Raw genomic sequence first — 18,238 nt, 5'->3', positions numbered from 1 at the left:
TGACGAAAAAGGTTTCTGAAGAATGTTCTGGTACTAAAGAAGGTCCCAAGATCCATAAAAAACTTGCCAAATTTACGGACAGAGCTATCTCTGAACCTCTGGAAATAGGGAAGCTGAAGGATTTATTTGAGCCCCACACTAGGCCTGCGAATACCAATAAAATTGTTTTTCCTGAGGTTAACAGTAAAACTTACGTTACACTTTCACCAGGCTAAACAGAGGGATGCTAAGGCACTTTAAGTGCAGCGGAATATTGCTTACTTAACCTTTTATGTTTTAGAGGCAGCAAATGCATTTCTTTAGCTTGAAAATCATGATATCAAGGAAATGGTTGTCAAAAGGCTAACGGTTACAGTTCACACAATGATCTCAGATCCACTCACCGATTATGATTTCAGTATAAAAAGACATCATTCGATGATATTCAAAATTAGTCCAGATCCTATGGTAGCATCAGTCTTATGTGTCCTTGAAGTCAAAGTGACGTAGTTTTTTTAGCAAGGATGTTGCCAAAACACCATCCAAAGCCAAATATGTGGTGAATTTGGAAGAATCACTTGGAAGACCCAAAACCTGCAAGGGGAGGGGGTCTACCGTTATTGCTACTGGCAGAAAGAGTCTCTACGTCCAAACTATTGCAGAAATTAGCGCCTTTAACCGGAAAGTTGAGTCGTTGAGTGCTCAAGCACCAAAACACGCGCAGGGCAATTTTGTGGCTAAGCTAACGCTAACATTCGATGTAAGTTGAGAACTGCAACAGTGGTTGGATTTTCCTAATCTTTCTTCTAAAGCAATTGAACCTAGATTAGTCGACAAAAATTTGTGTGTGATGATGGGTATAAACTAGGCTGGGCATTTGTGGATGAATGTTCCATGAAAACGGCCACAGGTAAAAAGTCTTCAAAAGAAAAGGGATTTGACATCAATGGCTTAGAAACAAAAGGTGTTTATCTGGGATTAAATATCTTTGCTCAGTATAGCAAAGGCGTGCATGCCCGGCTGTGTTCAGACTGTAAAACCACAGTAGCTTACATAAATAAAAATACATTCGTAAATAAAGTTTGGCAGCTGGTTTTGCAGGGCAAAGGGTGATTATCTGCAAAACATGACTGGAGTGGCTAATATCACTAATAAAGTATCGCGAAAATTTGATAAAGAAAAAGATGAAAATGGTATATTTAATATTATGGACTCTTTGGTATGTCAGTCGATAGACACTGATTTGTTTGCAACTAGTCAAAATTTTCAGGTTGAACCATTTGTTCCTTGGAAACTAGATCCAGAATGCTTTTTCGTAGATACAATTGCAACGAGTTGGAAGCCTCATTTCTTCTGCATTCCCCATTTAGTTTGCTTCTGAAGAGCCTTCAGAAAGAACAAACGGATCAGGCAAGTGGTATTTCCATCATTCCAAACTGGACCAGTCAAATATCCCTTCATGTTAAGACTTTTAGTATGAAGTCCCATACTTCTGTCAAATGAGAATTTCTTTTTATCCCTGCCACAAAAACCGACTTTGCACCAGCCTAGTCTTCTCAAGCTTTCTAGAACTTGGGATATAAAACGCGTATTTGATTTCTTTAGATTACCAGCTCCGTATATCAAAATTCTTCATACAAAGACACTAGCATACAAATTAGCAATTTTATTTATTTTATCAGCTTGTGAAAGAGTTAAGATTTAGGCCTGTTTGTCACATAATAATATGATACATAATGACGTTGAAAGTTTTTTTTTAATCAATATGTCATTGAAAGCAATGAAACCGTGCAACCACAAATCAGTGGTTAAAGTTCGGCCTTCCTTGTGTCCGGTGACGCCTCCAGCCACTTATATTAGAATGACGAAATACCAAAATAGAGAAGACGCAATTTTTCTTGCTTACTGTAAGCCTCATGTTGCTGGGTCCAAGTCATTTATTTCTAGATGGATCTAAGAAGTGTTATTTCTTGCAGTTATAAATATCAGTGTTTTTGGTGCTCATAGCACAGGTCTACCTCAATGTCCCACCTTAAAGCCAGGCTCTACGACAAACCAATAGAAATCGGACGACAGTTATCTATCTTTGGAATTTATTCATTGTTTTTTTTTTGTGTCTGAAACATCTTACTATATATGAATTTCGTACAATTGCCTCTTTTTATAAATAGGGATATTTTCGATTGTTATTGATGATTTAGCTCACGGTGAACTTCAAAATCTCAGTTTGACTCGAAAGCGTAGCTAAGGTGCTCCGCTTTGGAGTAGAATTGATAAATTAAACGAAAACTTACCAAGTTTGAAATTTGATTGTAATCCCACTTCAAGAAACGAGTACCAGCGTAGCTGAGGGTTCAACTGCCCTCCCTATTTCCCTTCTGGTTCAACTCTCAGCGCTTTGCCATGAGCCTAACCATCGCATACTTCTGATTACTTTGACTCTCAAAAAGGAAACTAGAACCTTACATTTCTAGTCGAGTCCCCTCTGAAGTAAATCTCTTCTATAAAAACCTTATATAGCTCCGGGCATAACTTACAACCTTTCCCTCGGGCTCTGGGGGTTGTTAAGACCAAAGTTTTTGTAATCTGACTGTTTAACTATTTCAAAATAAATGGCCATCTCAATTTTTTGTTTGAATGAGTATGGGGAAAAGAGGGTATGTATTCGGGGGGAGTATAGGCCCTCCGATCACTTTTGACTTTTAAAAAGATAACAAGAACTTTAAATTTCCAATCAAATTAGCCACCTCTGAAGTATATACGAACACCCCTTACATAAAAACCGAATGACATAGTTAACCATCGCATAGCTTAGCCAGATTACCCATCGCATACTACAAAAACTTTAAAATACTGGTATTACTTAGTACCAGTATACTTAATCACTGGTCAACCCCAGTAATCCTGGACGTCTATCTCAGTTGAACTCTCATCTACGCTGGTGCTTCTTTTTTGGAGTAGAATTACAATCAAACTTCAAATTTGGTCAGTTTTCGTTTAATTTATCAATTAAATAAAGAGGTATTAAGAGTATAAGGACTAAATATAAAAATATGTATATTAAACTGACAATCCACAACTATTTGTTTTTTTTAATGAAGGGCAAATTGTGTTCTCGTCTGGGAAAGAAATAGGGGTCGTGAGTCAAATCCTTATAATTTTTACACGTTTTGAGTTTGACTAGGTTATCTATTGTAATTTCTATTTGATTTAGGTTTCATTTATTTGTTAATGGTGATTTTTGGTAGTTCTAGACTTGGAAGCTAAGAAAAACTAACGCATATAATTTGAAAGCCCTTTAAACCGTAAAAACTTAAACAATAATAATGTGCTGGTTTCCAAAGGAAAAGGTACCCAAATGCTTTCAAAGGAAAGCTAAACCTTTTTAAACTGTACGATGCCATATGTTTTCAGCTTCTTTCTGATGAGTTTTTCCTACATTTTTTGTTCTTCTTTTTATAATTTGGCGCCCGCTACCGTCAAACATCGTAGAAGTTCATATGGAGGTCCGTTCAACAAAAATGATTTACGTTTTTTTTTCGTGTTACATTTCAATGCAAACAAAATACCAAGATTTCGATAACTACAAAATAGAACGTTACGAACCAATACAACCAGATTTGTTCCTCAGCTTGTTATCGCATTAAATCAATGGACTTTTTCAACATTATTCATATGCTCTCCATGTCGTCAGCCTTCGGGTTTAAAATTCAGTTATAGTCAAAACCTCTGGAAAAAAAATTTGTACATTATTTGTGTACTTTACGTCATATTTTCTCCTCTTATCGCTGGTTAACACTGCGTTGACAAGGTGTTTACAAAGGCAATCTAATTGCCTGTAGGTAATTAGCTCCAACCAAAGCATACTACTCTTTTGCTTGAAATCCGTTATTAGATGAGGTTAAATAAAAAAAATTGTCTTTTATTAACCGAAAGTAAGGAGCTACATTAAAACTAAAAATGAGCAGAATTTATTCCAAATGTGAAAGGGACTGTCCCCTCCTCAACGTCCTGCTCTTTTCGGTAAAGTTTGACTTTTTCTCCCAACTCTTCTTTTTAAAATAATAAAAAACTTCAGCGTAAAGAGCAGGGCGTTGTGGAGGGGACAACCCCTTTCATTTGGGGAATAACATTTCCCCTTTTATTTATTCCATATATGAACGGGGCTGTCCCCTTCCTCCAAAAAAAACAAAAACAAATTAGCACCCATCCGTGATTTTTTTCTGGCAAAAAATACAAAATTCCAAATTTTTGCAGGTAGGAGCTTGAAACCTCTAGAATAGGGTTCTCCGACACGCTGAATCTGATGGTGTGAATTTCAATAAGATTATATGTCTTTTAGGGGATGTTTCTCCTTTTTGATGAGTTAAAATAAACTTGATGAAACTTACATATTTAATATCAGTATAAAAATCCGATTCTTTTGATGTATATATTGGTATCAAAATTCCATTTTTAACAGTTTCGGTTACTATTGAGCCGGGAGGTAATGCTTTCTTAGAATTGGCTTACGCAGAGAATCAGGATGTCTTTGACAAAATATTAGTAGAAGTAATACATTCTCAGGTGATTTGACAGTTCAGGGTCCTAGGATAGGCTGGAAAATTAATTTTAAGAAGACTTAGTCACTTAGATGGGAAGTAACTAAGACTGACGAGGTGATGTTTGGCAACGTGGAAATTAATCAATGACCAGGATTCACTTACCTTAAACGAATTTCTAGTAATAATTGTGGATGCAATGAAGAAGTAAGAAGTAAAATAGCCAAGATATTTATTTTTTCCACATTTACAAAAAGTTTTGAAGAATAGGGAAACAAACGGTCGAGCTAAAATTAAAATTTCTGAAGCCATGGTATTGTTAGTTGTCAAGTGTGATCCTGAGATGTGGGTGCTTTGAAAGACCGAGGAAGATTTATATTGTCTAAAGGAATCGTCTAAGGATAAGTCTAGGAACTCGTTTGACTGACCGTACATTAAACAGAAATTGATGTTAGAAATATGGTTCACCTCTAGGTCACGCATTACGGTTAATAAATGACAGGTTGCCAAAGATCTTGTTTTTTGATCATCCATCTAGGAAAAATCGAAAAGCAGATCGTCCCTTTGAATTCCATTACAGGGGATGAAGAGTGAAGCTTTAAAGATTGAGATGGAAGAAGAGCATGTGCTCCTCCTCTAGAAACATCCTCTATTCAAGTTTCATGTTTCCCTGTGCTCAGAGATGTTCTCCTTGAGGTAGGAATGTCATCAGGGTTTGATTCAAGCACAAGTGGCTGGTGCAGCAAAGTGCTTTCATGCCCTACGACTAACACGGGTCTCAATAGCGCGGTCCCAGAAAACAAAATTAAAGTTATTTCTAGAGCATTGCTCTGGGCTTGTGTCCCTCCGATAGTCCGGTTTTTCTAATGCTTCTTATATTCTCCTTATAATTCTCCGATTCTTTGTTTTGTTTCCTGTCTATATACCTACAACATGCATTTACAAATTGTTCAATTATTTCTTAAGTTTAAATAATTAATTTAACCCCTAGATTACGAGCTGTAAGGATTCTGAGGTTTTTTAGGGTTTATATTATATTTTGGATTTATATTAATGTTTTTATCTGGGAGAGGGAACTTATAATTTTTGTTTGTGGAAAAAAGTGTTTTTCATTCCTCTTAAAGTGTTTCTTTAGGTAGCAGGGTTATTAATTAGAAAGAAAACTATTAATTCAAGATCGATAGTTTTCAGTTTAGAAAAACAAAAGTGTCAAAAACCAAAGTGCATAATCAAAATTTAGAACAATGTTCATTTAATGAGTGGCTAAAGTTTATATCCAAAAGAACCAAAACTGCCCTTTTTTTAAAACAGAAATCTCAAGATTTTTACGATTTTCTTCTTAATTTCTGACTTCTTTGTTCTCATAGTTTGCCTGTTTTTTTGTTTAGTTTTTGTTTAGTGTTTTAATTAAATCATTTTAACCTTTACCTCCTTTTTGGCATTTTAAGAACAAAAAATGTGGTGGAATATACATTTTCCAAAATGTGGAAAGTAACAATAATCGGGTACATTTAATGGACTCGTTCCTATAGATCATGTAAAGGCCTTTTTTTATGTTGAAGGACTTCATCAATTAATAATAATCCATATTTGTAAAAAAGAATTATATCAATTGATTGAAAGTATATGATATAAAAAGAGCAAATCCCAAAGCCTCATATGAGAAAAATTAGCATTGGCCTTCAAGATAAGGATAGTTATATGTACGGCATGTAGCCTTGTGCTGTTCATTTGTTTGTTGAGTGTAATGAAACCTTCTAATATTACGTATACTTTTATAGATTTCAAGGTTTTTTTTTCAGGAATGTTGAATTTATGGCCTATAATGGGCAAGTGCTCTGCAGTTGCAAAGTCAGAATTGCGATTTGTTGGACCATTCGGCTTAGCTGCTTGGCTATGTGGAACTCTTTACATAAACAGGTCGAAATCAGGAAATGCTAAAGCAACAATGAATGAAAATATTGGAAAAGTGAAAAAAGATAAGGTATACATCTTGCTTTTAAACGAATATTAAATTAGTGTCTATGTATTTCGTCTGCAGCCACTTAAAAGTGGCATTTAAGTAATATGCCGCTCTTAGATTTCAGACGTTACTTTCCCGGAAATACTGGTTTCCTTTCCTCAAGTCGCTTAATGAATTTCTCAATCAACGAAGATGAAGTTTTGCAGGAATGACCTTGAGTTAGTGTCCTAAATCTGGCTTCCTCTTTAAGGGCACCGTCCTTTGATAATGTTGAACATTCAGATTGGCTTTCGTATGAACCAACCAAAGACACCAACGGCTATAGTCATTTTCGAGATCTTAGACACAAGTCGTTCACTATCTCAGGGGAAAAACTTGAGAACAGTCAATACTATCCAATGTGCCTCTAAGATTTTAAGAATACTGTTTATAAGGATACAGTTATAAATTAGTTACAAAGCGCAGATTTCGATCGATTCAAGTACCAGCTGGTGAGAGTGCAATTTAAAGTTTAAAGAATTTCAAAATTGGCTTTTGTAGGTTACCAGTTTGAATTGAAAATGGAATAGTTGTGGGAAAAGTTAAGTCATGGACAATTGTAGAAAAAGCCAAGACAGATTGTCTAATTAAGTGGGCATCAAGTCAAGGTTAATTTTACCCCTTTCATTGCCGTTGTTACTATCTCTCACTTATGCTACACCTCTCATGCATGTCACTACACAGTTTCGAACTAGAATCATCCTTGTTGGAAGGTCTCCCCGGGGAACACACGCTGGTAGACAGTAGTTTACTGGAAAATTTTCAACTATACTTGAAAATTTTCCTCTCATTTATGTCACTACACAATGCCGAACTAGAGTCAACCTTTTGTAAGGTTACCTTTGACTGTGAAGTCAGACTTTCAGATATAAATTCCCTGTCAACTCCCAAAACTGTCAAATGTATTGACAAAGCCGTTTGCAATGGGTGTTCCTAATGCTGTTAACAATGCAGTCCAAGTGGGGTTAACCTGTCGGGTATGCCTTCAGATCGACAGGGGAGGGTAAGGGACTATTGATTACATTTTAGATCCTAACGCTACAGAGAATAATGTTAGGTGCTGGACTTACATTTTAACTGATTTAAAATTCAAAACATCAGTATTTTATACCAGCGTGTATACATAATTCGAATGACAATCTAAAATTTATTTTACTTGCGTTAGCCTGTCTAGCGGAAACAAAACAACAACAAAGACAAAATATGGTATTGGTATGGCTCTTGTGTCCAAAACAGTTTCACGTACAGTATTATCCTCAAATCGTCGGATAAATTATTGGCCATATGCTTTACGTAGCGTCAAAAAGAAAATAGGAAAGAATTTTTAAACAAGCCACGATTCATCGGTTCCTACAGTTGCCCCCCAAAGTCTTTGGCTGCCCTTATTCAGTTATATAAGGATGAAAACATCAATTGATAATAGACTCCAACGCAACAGTGAGGTGCTTGACTTACAATTTTAACTGATTTAAATTTAAAACATCAGTACTTCATACCAGTGTATATACACAGTTAAAATGACAATATAAAATTTATTTTACTTGCGCTAGCCTGTCTAGCGAAAACAAAACAACAACAAAGACAATAGATGGTATTGGTAATGGTTTTTGGATCCAAAACAGTTTCACGTACAGTATTATCCTCAAATCGTCTGAGAAATTATTCGCCATGTGCTTTTCGCAGCTTCAAAAAGAAAACGTGAAAGAACTTTAAAACAAGACACGGTTCCTCGATTCCTAAAGTTTTCCCTCGATTCCTATAGTTTTCCCAAGTCTTTGGCCGACCTTATTCAGCTACAAAGGAATGGAAACATCAATTGATTTTTCCTTCTTAGACAAAACTATCCCAATAATAGTGTATAATCTAGAATGTATAATCTATTGAAACACAAGATTGCATTTCCATATGATCGATACAACCCCCTATTTAAACTAATGGAACCTGTTGTTCCAATGTTGAAACTGTTAAAACTATTGAAATGAGATTGACATGTCCGTCAGTGATGGCTTATGAATATAGAACCAATGTTTATACAGATAGGTAGCTAACCTTGGCAATGGCCAAATAGCATTTTTTGGTCGTTGAATTAAATCATGAAATATTTAATCTATCTCTCTAGTTTGTCCCCCAGTAAAATAGAAGTTAACACTGACCCGAAGCAATTTGATTCCCGGGAAACCAATTGCTGCGCCTGGTGTAACTGAAACTCACGTGTCAGCAATACATCAGGCCCGAAAAGAACAGGTTACGAGCTCTATTGCTTTGGTAATAGAAAAATTGAGAGCTAGTGGACACAATTTCAAACATCTTGTTCCCAATAAAATTACCAATCTACGTCATGTTACCAAAATCATTTATTATATTCATTCATTCAGAAAATCATTTATTATATTGCCACTGGGTCCTGATAGTTATATTCAATCATCATTATCACGCAGTCACGTTATATTAACATGGACTACCATTGTAACACGTAGTTATATCATTCACCAACGGTGAAATGCTCTCGTAACTCGCCTTGACCTTTGTGAAGGGTGCTAGTAGTGTAGGATCCTGGAGAAGTATTGCAATATTGCAGAAAGTATTTCTAGAAAATTTTCCAAAAAAGACCATGCTTTATAATCCTTCCCAAAAGTGTCGAATATTACCACAGATGCTTTTGAATGAATGTAGACTCCAATGTCCTTCTTTAAGGGACGAGTCGCAATAACTTTAGGATAGATTTTAATGTTTATTTTGTTTCGAAGGGATACAAAAACAGTATTTTACTATATCGTTTTTCAAAATATTCAGAATCTGACAGGTGTACATTATTGTTGAAAAGACACTACATAATGATTTTCAGAAGTTCCAAAATGCTTTCGTGAAAAGAAAACACTAGAAGAGTTAATGAGCTAGATGAAGCTTCGCTAAAATTCAAATCTAAACAAGTCCGTCCATTTTTCATAAGGGTTAAATCCTGACTGCCACTTATATTCTGTACTATATAGCTTTTATGCTTGACCCAGTCTTCTTAGCTAAGACCATTTTCAAAACTGTTTAAGTTTTAACATAGGGCGCGCTTGCTTAATTCATAGAGAAGACTATAGCACATGTCAGCAAAATTTAAGACACATGAAGGTTGACCATTTACAGACATTTTTAGATTCTGAAGCTTATTGAAGTTAAAATCAAATGGACTTTCATTGTAACTGCCCCCCAAAAAATGATTGTTTTCACTAGACTAATGGTTAGCTTTGATGGGAGGAGAAACGATGGGCTTAGATTATTTTTTGAAAATGTTAGCGAGCCATTCGCAATCTGTCTTGCATAAGGTAGGATTTTAGGGCACACAAACTTTACATGCTCGCCTTCAGATCGAAGCTTTTCTACAGCTAGTGCTAGGCTAGGCACAACATTAGTCTTTTTAACATGTAAAATAAATTCAGTAATGGAAATGTTTGCTTCAGGTGATGTTTTACTACCTTTTCTTAAAATAAGGTACTTGGAGCGGGAAAAAGCTTAACATTAACTTTTACACCAGGAAGCAAAAATTGGAAAACGTAAAAGAAATCTTAATTAATCCGACCAACAAAATGAACCAAGCCGTTTGATTTAGATGGGTCTTCTTCTTCCAGATAATATCCTAATAACTCGCATGCGACTTTCACGACAGAAGGGGATAATATATCCTAGGATAGCATGGATGTGTAGGTGACACAATTAATTCCATTTGATTTAATTTCATCATTTATGTAAATATAAATATTTGACCAGAGAGCGTTAACAAGACCGTTTTCAAAGCTAATCTCGTATTTAGCTGTAATAAGTCCTTCAGCTTTGGAAATTTTATTTTGATTTCCGACAATGAGCTATGTAAGTCCAAAAAGGAATTTTAAAACCCCGAAAGTCGAAAATGCACTGGATTCTCGTGATATATAGGCGTAATTGGGTAATTAGCTTCATATATGCAATCGCGAACAGAAACATCTACGGGAGGGGGCTGAAAGAGCGAGAGTGTATTTGATGAGGTAGGAACAGAAGTTTCGGAAGGGAGAAAGGACATACTAAAAGTAAAAAAAAAATCCTTCTTTATTCTCTTTACTTTAAGTGTTCTTATAAATATTATCTCTACAGCAGAAGGTTTGAAACTAAGGAGAAAACGCTTTAGCGGTCTTTTAATTCCTTTACCTTTCTAAATTTTCTCTGCAATATCATTGACTTTTTTTTCATATTCTCCTTTAGAGACTTTCCTTCAGATTTCTCCTGTTGGAAGTCATCAAGAACATTTGAAGCAAGGTCCGTAGCTTCTGGTACAACACATTTCCTAATAAGGGGAAGGGTAATACGAAATAATTTTCTAAAAAGAAGCTGCTAGAGAATACCATGTCCCCGCATGCTATCAATTCTTCGTGCGTAATATGAACCTCCATATTGTCTTATTAGGGCTGTCACAAAGTCCCTGGAAGTCCCTAATTTGGCTTTGGTCCCTAAATCAGTGCTCAGGTCCCAAGATTTTTTCTGATAAAAATTCTTCCATATTAGTTGAATATCTTATCTCTAAGTAATGGAAGCCACTATACAACGTATGGTATTTCGGTTTTGGTTTCATGTAAGTAATTTTCAACATGTGTTCTTGTAATCATAATCCTGTTTCACCGCTGCAGCATTACTGTCTGAATGAAAGAGACTATAAAGTAGCGCTAAGGATTGACAACCTTTGCCTCTGGAGTCATCTTAGGATTTTTTTTTATCCTAGCTTTCAGGAGATCTACTTAATTTGTCAGTGTTATGTTAGACACGCCGGCCTAGCTAGCCTAGAATTCTAAGGGGCTGATCATTTTGTCAGTATTATGCTAGATACATTTTTTTATCCTGACTTTCAGGAGAGTTAATGATTTTTTCAGTGTTTTGCCAGATACGTGGGCCAGTCTTGGATTTTAGGGAGTTGAGGGGCAATAGCCTCTCGGCATAACTGTTCTTAACTTCTCTTCTGTTTTTAAGGCTTATCGGTAAATGCTTATAACCGAATTTAAATGGGAAAGTGCAAATTTAAGAATGTTTAGCTCGAGAAGAAAGACGAAGCAGGGCACCAGAAGAAAGAGTGGTGCAGAGCTGTCCCAGGAGACGTACACTTGCTCTACTGTGTCATTTGCAATTTATCACTGGCTTGTCAGAAAGGTTGTAACTCTTTACTGCAGCACTCTCGGACTGGAGAATATAAGAAAAACGTCCAGACCAAGCTGAAATCCAATCAACGTCGCTTGACTTTAGTCTCCAGCTGCGCCCTGGAAGGTAATCACACTGGGAATACACTTACTCAGTAAATGAGCAAACAGTGATAGCTGAAATTACATGGACTCTAAAGATAATTGAATCCGAGTAGTCCGGTAATTCATCAGACGGAATAGCAGAAGCCTTCAAGAAAATGTTCAAGGACCCATTTCTTAATAATTTTTGCATTAGGCAAACAAGGTTTACATACCTGTTGATTTTCAAAAGATTACATTGGAGGAAATTGGTAATAGTTATTATGTGATAGACTTTTTAAATCTACCAACAGCGAAAGCAAAAAGGAGTTGCAGATTAAAATCCATTTCCGGTCTAAAAAGATGAATCAGGTGGTAGAGAGGCATTTGAAGACTCGTTGCTTAGGTCATGCCATTGCAGAGGACTTGAAATCGGGAATTCTGAACGCAACTGATGGTAGCAGTTTGTCCCTCTCTAAGCTGCTTACTTTGAGTAGTGACGGCCCGAATGTGAATAGAAAACAGTTCATACTGATGGAATGTGAGAAACGTAAGGTAACAAATGGTGACGGACTTTTAGACGTTGGCACCTGTAGAATCCAAAGTATGTACAATACCTTTTGCAAAAGCCTAGAAGAGGTTGGGGAGACTTGCTCTGATCTCATTGTGAATGTGTATTACTTTTTTCGTGAGTGGCCTGCGCGGCGTGAAGACTATTCAAAAATCCAGCAGAAAACTGGTGTTCCAAGGTCGAACTTTGTCAAACATGTACATACATGATGGTTATCGATTGGCCCTGCTGCTGTTAGGATGATTGAGCAGTGGCCAGCTATTGCTGAGTATCATACCGTCATCATTCCGAAGAAAAATTCTGTTTGATGCATATAGAGAGATTGAAAAACTCCCGAAGTAGTCTAGTTTGAAAGCAGAGTTTCGGTTCATTGTTAACAGTTCTAGTCTTTTTTCTCGATTTACTTTGAAGTCCCAGCACGAAGAATGGTTGGTACATGAAATTCCTTTAGAACTAGAGCTTCTTGTTTCGACGCTTGCTGGGCGTATCTTGAAAGCCGAAGCAGCTCATAAACTGTTAGAAGACTTGAGTCCAAGACTGTTCGAAAATGATAAAATATGTTTCCTCTGTTGGAAGTTTCTGCCTCTCTAAGTGACGAAGTCCAGACCTATCTCAGAGCTACTGATGAGCTTTCAAAACATGTGTTTTTGCTTAGTGTACAGAAGCACTACACATCGGCTGTAAAGTACATTTGAAAGCAAGCTTTGAACGAAGAATCTTTGTTTTTCCTGAAAAGCTTGTCTTTCTTGCACCCAAGCCAGTTTTCGTTCAGGCTGTTGTATGTCGCCCGAGAACTGCCATCCCAGTAAAAACTAATTTGCTGCTAGACGAGTTTAAGCTAGTTCAGATGATTGAGTTCCAATCTGTGCCGGCAAGGATAGATGAATGATGAAATAGACTCATTGAAGATGGGAAGTATCCAAATTTGGCTGTCGTGGTGAAGAATACGTTGATTATTTCTCATGGTTCGGCCAGTGTTAAGCAAGGTTCTTCACTGTCTGGGAGGATCCTCAGTGAGCAGAGAGTATCCATGAATGAGCACACATTGAATTTCAAGCTTTTTGTTGCTGATGGTTTGTGGAAAAGTTTGGAATACACTACTGGGGTTTAAACTAATTGACGCGGAAGCACTCTTAAAACTGGTGCAATAATATTTCTAATATGACTCCCTTGAACAAAATAGAAGAAACAAAAAGAGATGTCCATGAAAAACCGAACCCTGGGGTTGAATTCTGCCTCCACTCTATGTGTAACTTGCATGATACATCTGCCGATACATCTACGCACGCCTCCTCCTCCATTCCAATCTATTCAAAGCCTAACCTTTACACCATCCCAAGAATGTTCTATATCCCTTAAATATTTCCTTAAGACCTCTTCTCACTCCATTCAAAGGCAATCTGGTTTTCGTTTGGTCTTAGACTGTTGCCCAACAAGGACAATCTTGGGCGATATGTCATCCCCTCACTCGGAGGACATTTTATCTACATAGAAGGATATTTCTAGGTTAACCAGATAAAAGATTCATATTTAAAGTTTGTTTTTTATTCTTTCCATTTGGTTCAACAATTTTTTTAGCCTTTGCTGCGTGTTAAGCTTCTTTTGTTCTGTGTCTTTCTTATTTTCAAAATTCGATTTAATTTTGGTGTCATTTCTTACTTTTTTTTTTAGATCAAATGCTGGATTTTCCCAGAAGGGACTAGAAGTGACTCGGGAATACTCCCTTTTAAGAAGGGTGCTTTTCATTTGGCTATTGAAGGGAATTTACCGATAATTCCCATTGTTACGTCGAACTACTATTTTTTGGACCATAAAAAACGCATTTTTGACTCAGGTAAAGTGTTTCATAGTATTCAAGGCCAATAAGTATGGTAAATCAAACTGATAAGACATGAACTGATTTTTTTTTTTTTTTTTGTTTAAAGATAAATGGCAATCTGTACGCCAAATCATGATGCAAAATTATTGAAGACCTGAATGAGAATTTTAGTTGTATATATTTTGATTTTTTTTTCTTTTCTACTATACAGTAAGCAGAGCATAAAAGATCCAGTTCGACCAAAAGGCCAATGAAAATGTGTCTGCGTAATTTGTTGAAACTATTGTCTTCTGGTACTCATTTAGCTATTTTATTGCTCAGATGAAGAACTATGTCAGCTAATTCTTTCAAGTTTGAATTTTTTTTACGCTTAAACTCTGAGTCCCTACATTGGTAACAAAAAGATAATGGAACTGGAAATCATTTACGGAATAATTTTAAAACACCAAAATAATACCGATTTACTTTTCTAATTTTTTTCATCGATTTATTTCTTATCAACAATAAAATCTGTTGAATCTTGTGTTGGAAGGGAGATTCCTCCCTGATTCTTTAAAAAGAGTGTACACCACGTTTTTTTTCCTTTTTTTATGCTTAATTCCCATTAAGCTCTGCTATGAGTCTCTACCGTAGATGATTCGATGAATATCTGTAGTACTTGTTTCAAACAGTTTAAGAGTTACAAATAGAATTACCCGCGTAATAGGTTATTTGTATAATTGCCAGTGATACTATTACCAGTGTAACAGATTAATAGGACTATTACCAGCTTTTAGTACTACCAGCGTAGCATAATAGCCCATATATGATAAAGTTTTTTTGCTTGATCCAGTTAGCGTTCAAATTTAAATTTATAATTGGCACTGGTAAGATTCTGTTGTTTGCTCACTACTGCAATATGTTTCAACAACAAAAAAAGGCGCACATGTTAAGAGCTTTGAATACTTGTTTTTAATTCAGGCTTTTAAACATACCAAAGCATTCTTTTTATTGTTGTGTCAATTAAAAGAAATATATCGATTTGTGTCCAAGTAATAGCCTCCTATTTAGACTAAAAACAGAGGTAGGTCTACTTCTTGTAAAAATTCCAGCTATTCAAAATCTTTCCGTTTATCGCTGCCCTATAATTTGATTGATATAACATTCAGGTAGAGTGCAATTTCTTGTATGTTTATCGAGCTAGTTGTGTTCTATTCCCGTTTCCAGATCACAAAAACGCGTAGAATAGGACTAAATGAAAACCTCAGTGGTTACAGGAAGATTAGTTGAAGTTTACCAAAGGAATTGTGTACGGATAGTTTCATGTACTCTTTTGTATCACCTTGCGTCGTAGAATAGGTTATATTCCTCTTTTTAGGGCTATAATTCACGAAAGGTTGAAATTTTTGGGGCATTCTTTACGGATGTAGGAGACATATTGCTAAAGATCATTAATCTCTGCCATTCGTCTGGGGCCAAACAGAAAGAAGGTGGTCCCCAAATGAAGTGGGAGGAGATAAAAAAAATAAGGATTCAAAGAAACTTTGAAGCATGCAGCTATGTTGGTCACAGGTAGTTTGATGCTGCAGTGGGTTATCAATAGTATCAATAGTATTATAGCAGTTTTCAAGATCTGTCAAAAAGTTGTTTACCTATAGTATAAAATGAAAATGATGAGAAAAAATTTTCCAATCATATAAGTCATTACCAAAAATATTGGAGGGAAAATAGGCCACCTCCCGCACCACTTTTTTCCCAAAATCGTCTGATCAGAATTTTGAGATAGCCATTTTGTTCATCATAGTTGAAAGGCCCAATACCTATGCCTTTGGGTATAGCATGACCTCCCCCCACAGTCTTTAAGTCTTTAAGTTATAAAATGTGCTCATAGCTTATGCATAGTATTTGCTATTGAGATGCATGCATACATTTTTGGGTCGGGGGGGGGGGCAAATTTTCTGCTTGTGGTTTTTTAAACGGGGGAAATATTCATGGGGAGTGAAGTTTCAGGGAGTGAACTTTTCAGAGGAAATTATACACTGCGGGAATTTGCCAGAATTCCTATACAAAAACCTTTTTATATGTCTTGCTTTCCCTTTTTTGTCTCAATTTTACGCGGGGAGTGGTTAAGAGTAATTTTCCGAGGTAAATTTTCACCGGGGCTCAATTGTCTAGAGGATTTTTCCATAATGAGGGGGTTTCTCCGTGGAAGCGGAGTCAGATTTCCTGGTATTATTTAAAAAACGATCAGAAATTAAATAAACAATAGCAAGTTTTTTCACCTGGAAGTAAGGAGCAGCATTAAAACTTAAAACGAACAGAAATTATTACGTATATGAAGGGGGTTGTCCCCTCCTCAACACCTTGCTCGTTACGCTAAAGTTTTTTTTTTATTTTGTCCCAATGCTGGGAGAATGACTCCTGGAACACAAGGGCTGTTAAACTAGGAAAAAAAAAGGTGATTTTTTAAAAGTACCAACTTACTTTACTAACTTACACAACACACAGGCTATTCAGCCCAACTCAACATCAAGAAGCTGCTGGACCAAGGCTTCCATTGGTTTCTGTCTTCTGTGAGTGGTCGAAGAAACTCCAGCCATGCCTTGTACCACTTGTGATCATGTTTTCGGAAGCCTCAAAACCTGGCTTCCTGGTTTTTCTTCCATGAGGAAGTGGGGGCTTCTAGTAGTACCTTGCGTGTCAGGGTCTCTTCCGGATGTCTCATTACGTGACGAGCCACTTGAGACGTCTTTTTTTATTATGATGGAAACGTCATGTTTTTGTCAATATGCTTTTATCAGCTTTTGGTTGCCGATTCTTTGTGTCAGCCGTATGTTGCCAATAACCCGTAGACATTTTCGGTCAAAAGTGTCAAGCTGACGCTCTTCCTCCGCCTTGAGGGCCAGGTCTCACATCTGAATAACAAAATTAAACTTATACATGCTGAGTAGATCCTGAGAGTCCTCACGAGGTCGATTTGTTTTTATTCCAAAGCGGTTTTTGGAGCTGGCCAAAGACGGACCGAGCTTTGCTAAGCCTACCATGAATCTCACTAGCTGTTCCTCCTTTAGCATCTATCGATGTCAAGGTATTTGAACTGTTCCACCCTCTCAGTAGGTTCTCCACTGAGCTGTGTAGAAGTGTTCTCTTTGGTTGAAGGATACTTTGTTTTAGAGAAACTAATTCCGAGTCCTGTCTCACTAGCTGTAATTGCTACTCGGCTAGTGAGACAGGACTCGGTATCAGTATCCCTAAAACAAAGTATCTTTCAACTAAAGAGAGGTTATGGTCAAAATAAACAAAATATTGAATATATGTGGTATTTTTAGTGTATTCAGGTGTAGTAGGGTCACACTGCTAATAACGCTAACGTCAACAGTGTATGGAAGATATGTTTTATTTTGTTTTTAAGGTTGTGTCTCTGATGCCTGATATATTTCAAATTAGTACGGGAAATAACCGTAGTGGAGGATCCAAATCCAATTGTAGTGCTTAAGCTTCCTCAAACTATACAACTGCTCCAAATAGAAAAGCGAAGAAACGTGAACCTGCGTAAAGTAAGGAAATTAGAGGTTATAAAGCCCCCCCCCCAAAACAAAAAAGCATATGCCAAATATTGAGGCAGAATGGTCTACTATGAAAACTCTTGATCACTTTTTCCAAGAGGGATTCACTGACGAGAAAGATCTTCTTGAGGCTAGAATCTGCAGTTTTCTAGTTGAAAATGAATTTGCTTTTTTTTAATGTCAAGCCTGTCGTGGCTTTAAAAGAATTACTTTCAAAGCAAATAGTGGAAAACGTGCAACTCAACTAACAGAAAGCTACCATTGTCATATGAACAGGAATATGACAATGCTGACAACATAATGCGCACATATAAATAACCCACTATGAAAACATATAGGTCACAAAATAACTTATACAAAAAACAAAAAATTTCCTCAAAACGTATTGTGATAAGACCTAGTATGGAAATTTGTAGAGGCTAAACTACTTTTGGAAAACTGGACTGTGATAGTCGCAACTGTTTCCGATGGAAATCCGTTCCAAGTCTTCCACACTCCGCTAGATAAAGAGTTTTGGTCTAATCTTTTTTGTGAACATGGTGGGTATATTTTG

General features: G+C 36.5%; 1 protein-coding gene across 1 annotated transcript in view; it reads left to right on the top strand.

The window, feature by feature from the left end:
* Nucleotides 1-18,238, top strand: part of LOC136033304 (1-acyl-sn-glycerol-3-phosphate acyltransferase alpha-like) — a 77,636-nt gene that overhangs the window by 36,456 nt on the left and 22,942 nt on the right. Inside the window, exons 3-4 of the mRNA XM_065714079.1 lie at nt 6,323-6,504; nt 13,993-14,155. Of these exons, the coding sequence (XP_065570151.1) occupies nt 6,323-6,504; nt 13,993-14,155 (345 nt within the window). The remainder of the gene's footprint in view (nt 1-6,322; nt 6,505-13,992; nt 14,156-18,238) is intronic.

The sequence above is a fragment of the Artemia franciscana genome, chromosome 1, assembly GCF_032884065.1.
Source record: "Artemia franciscana chromosome 1, ASM3288406v1, whole genome shotgun sequence".
Taxonomy (NCBI): domain Eukaryota; kingdom Metazoa; phylum Arthropoda; class Branchiopoda; order Anostraca; family Artemiidae; genus Artemia; species Artemia franciscana.
The sequence above is the reverse complement of the archived record's forward strand: the minus strand, read 5'-3'. Positions and strand labels throughout refer to the sequence as shown.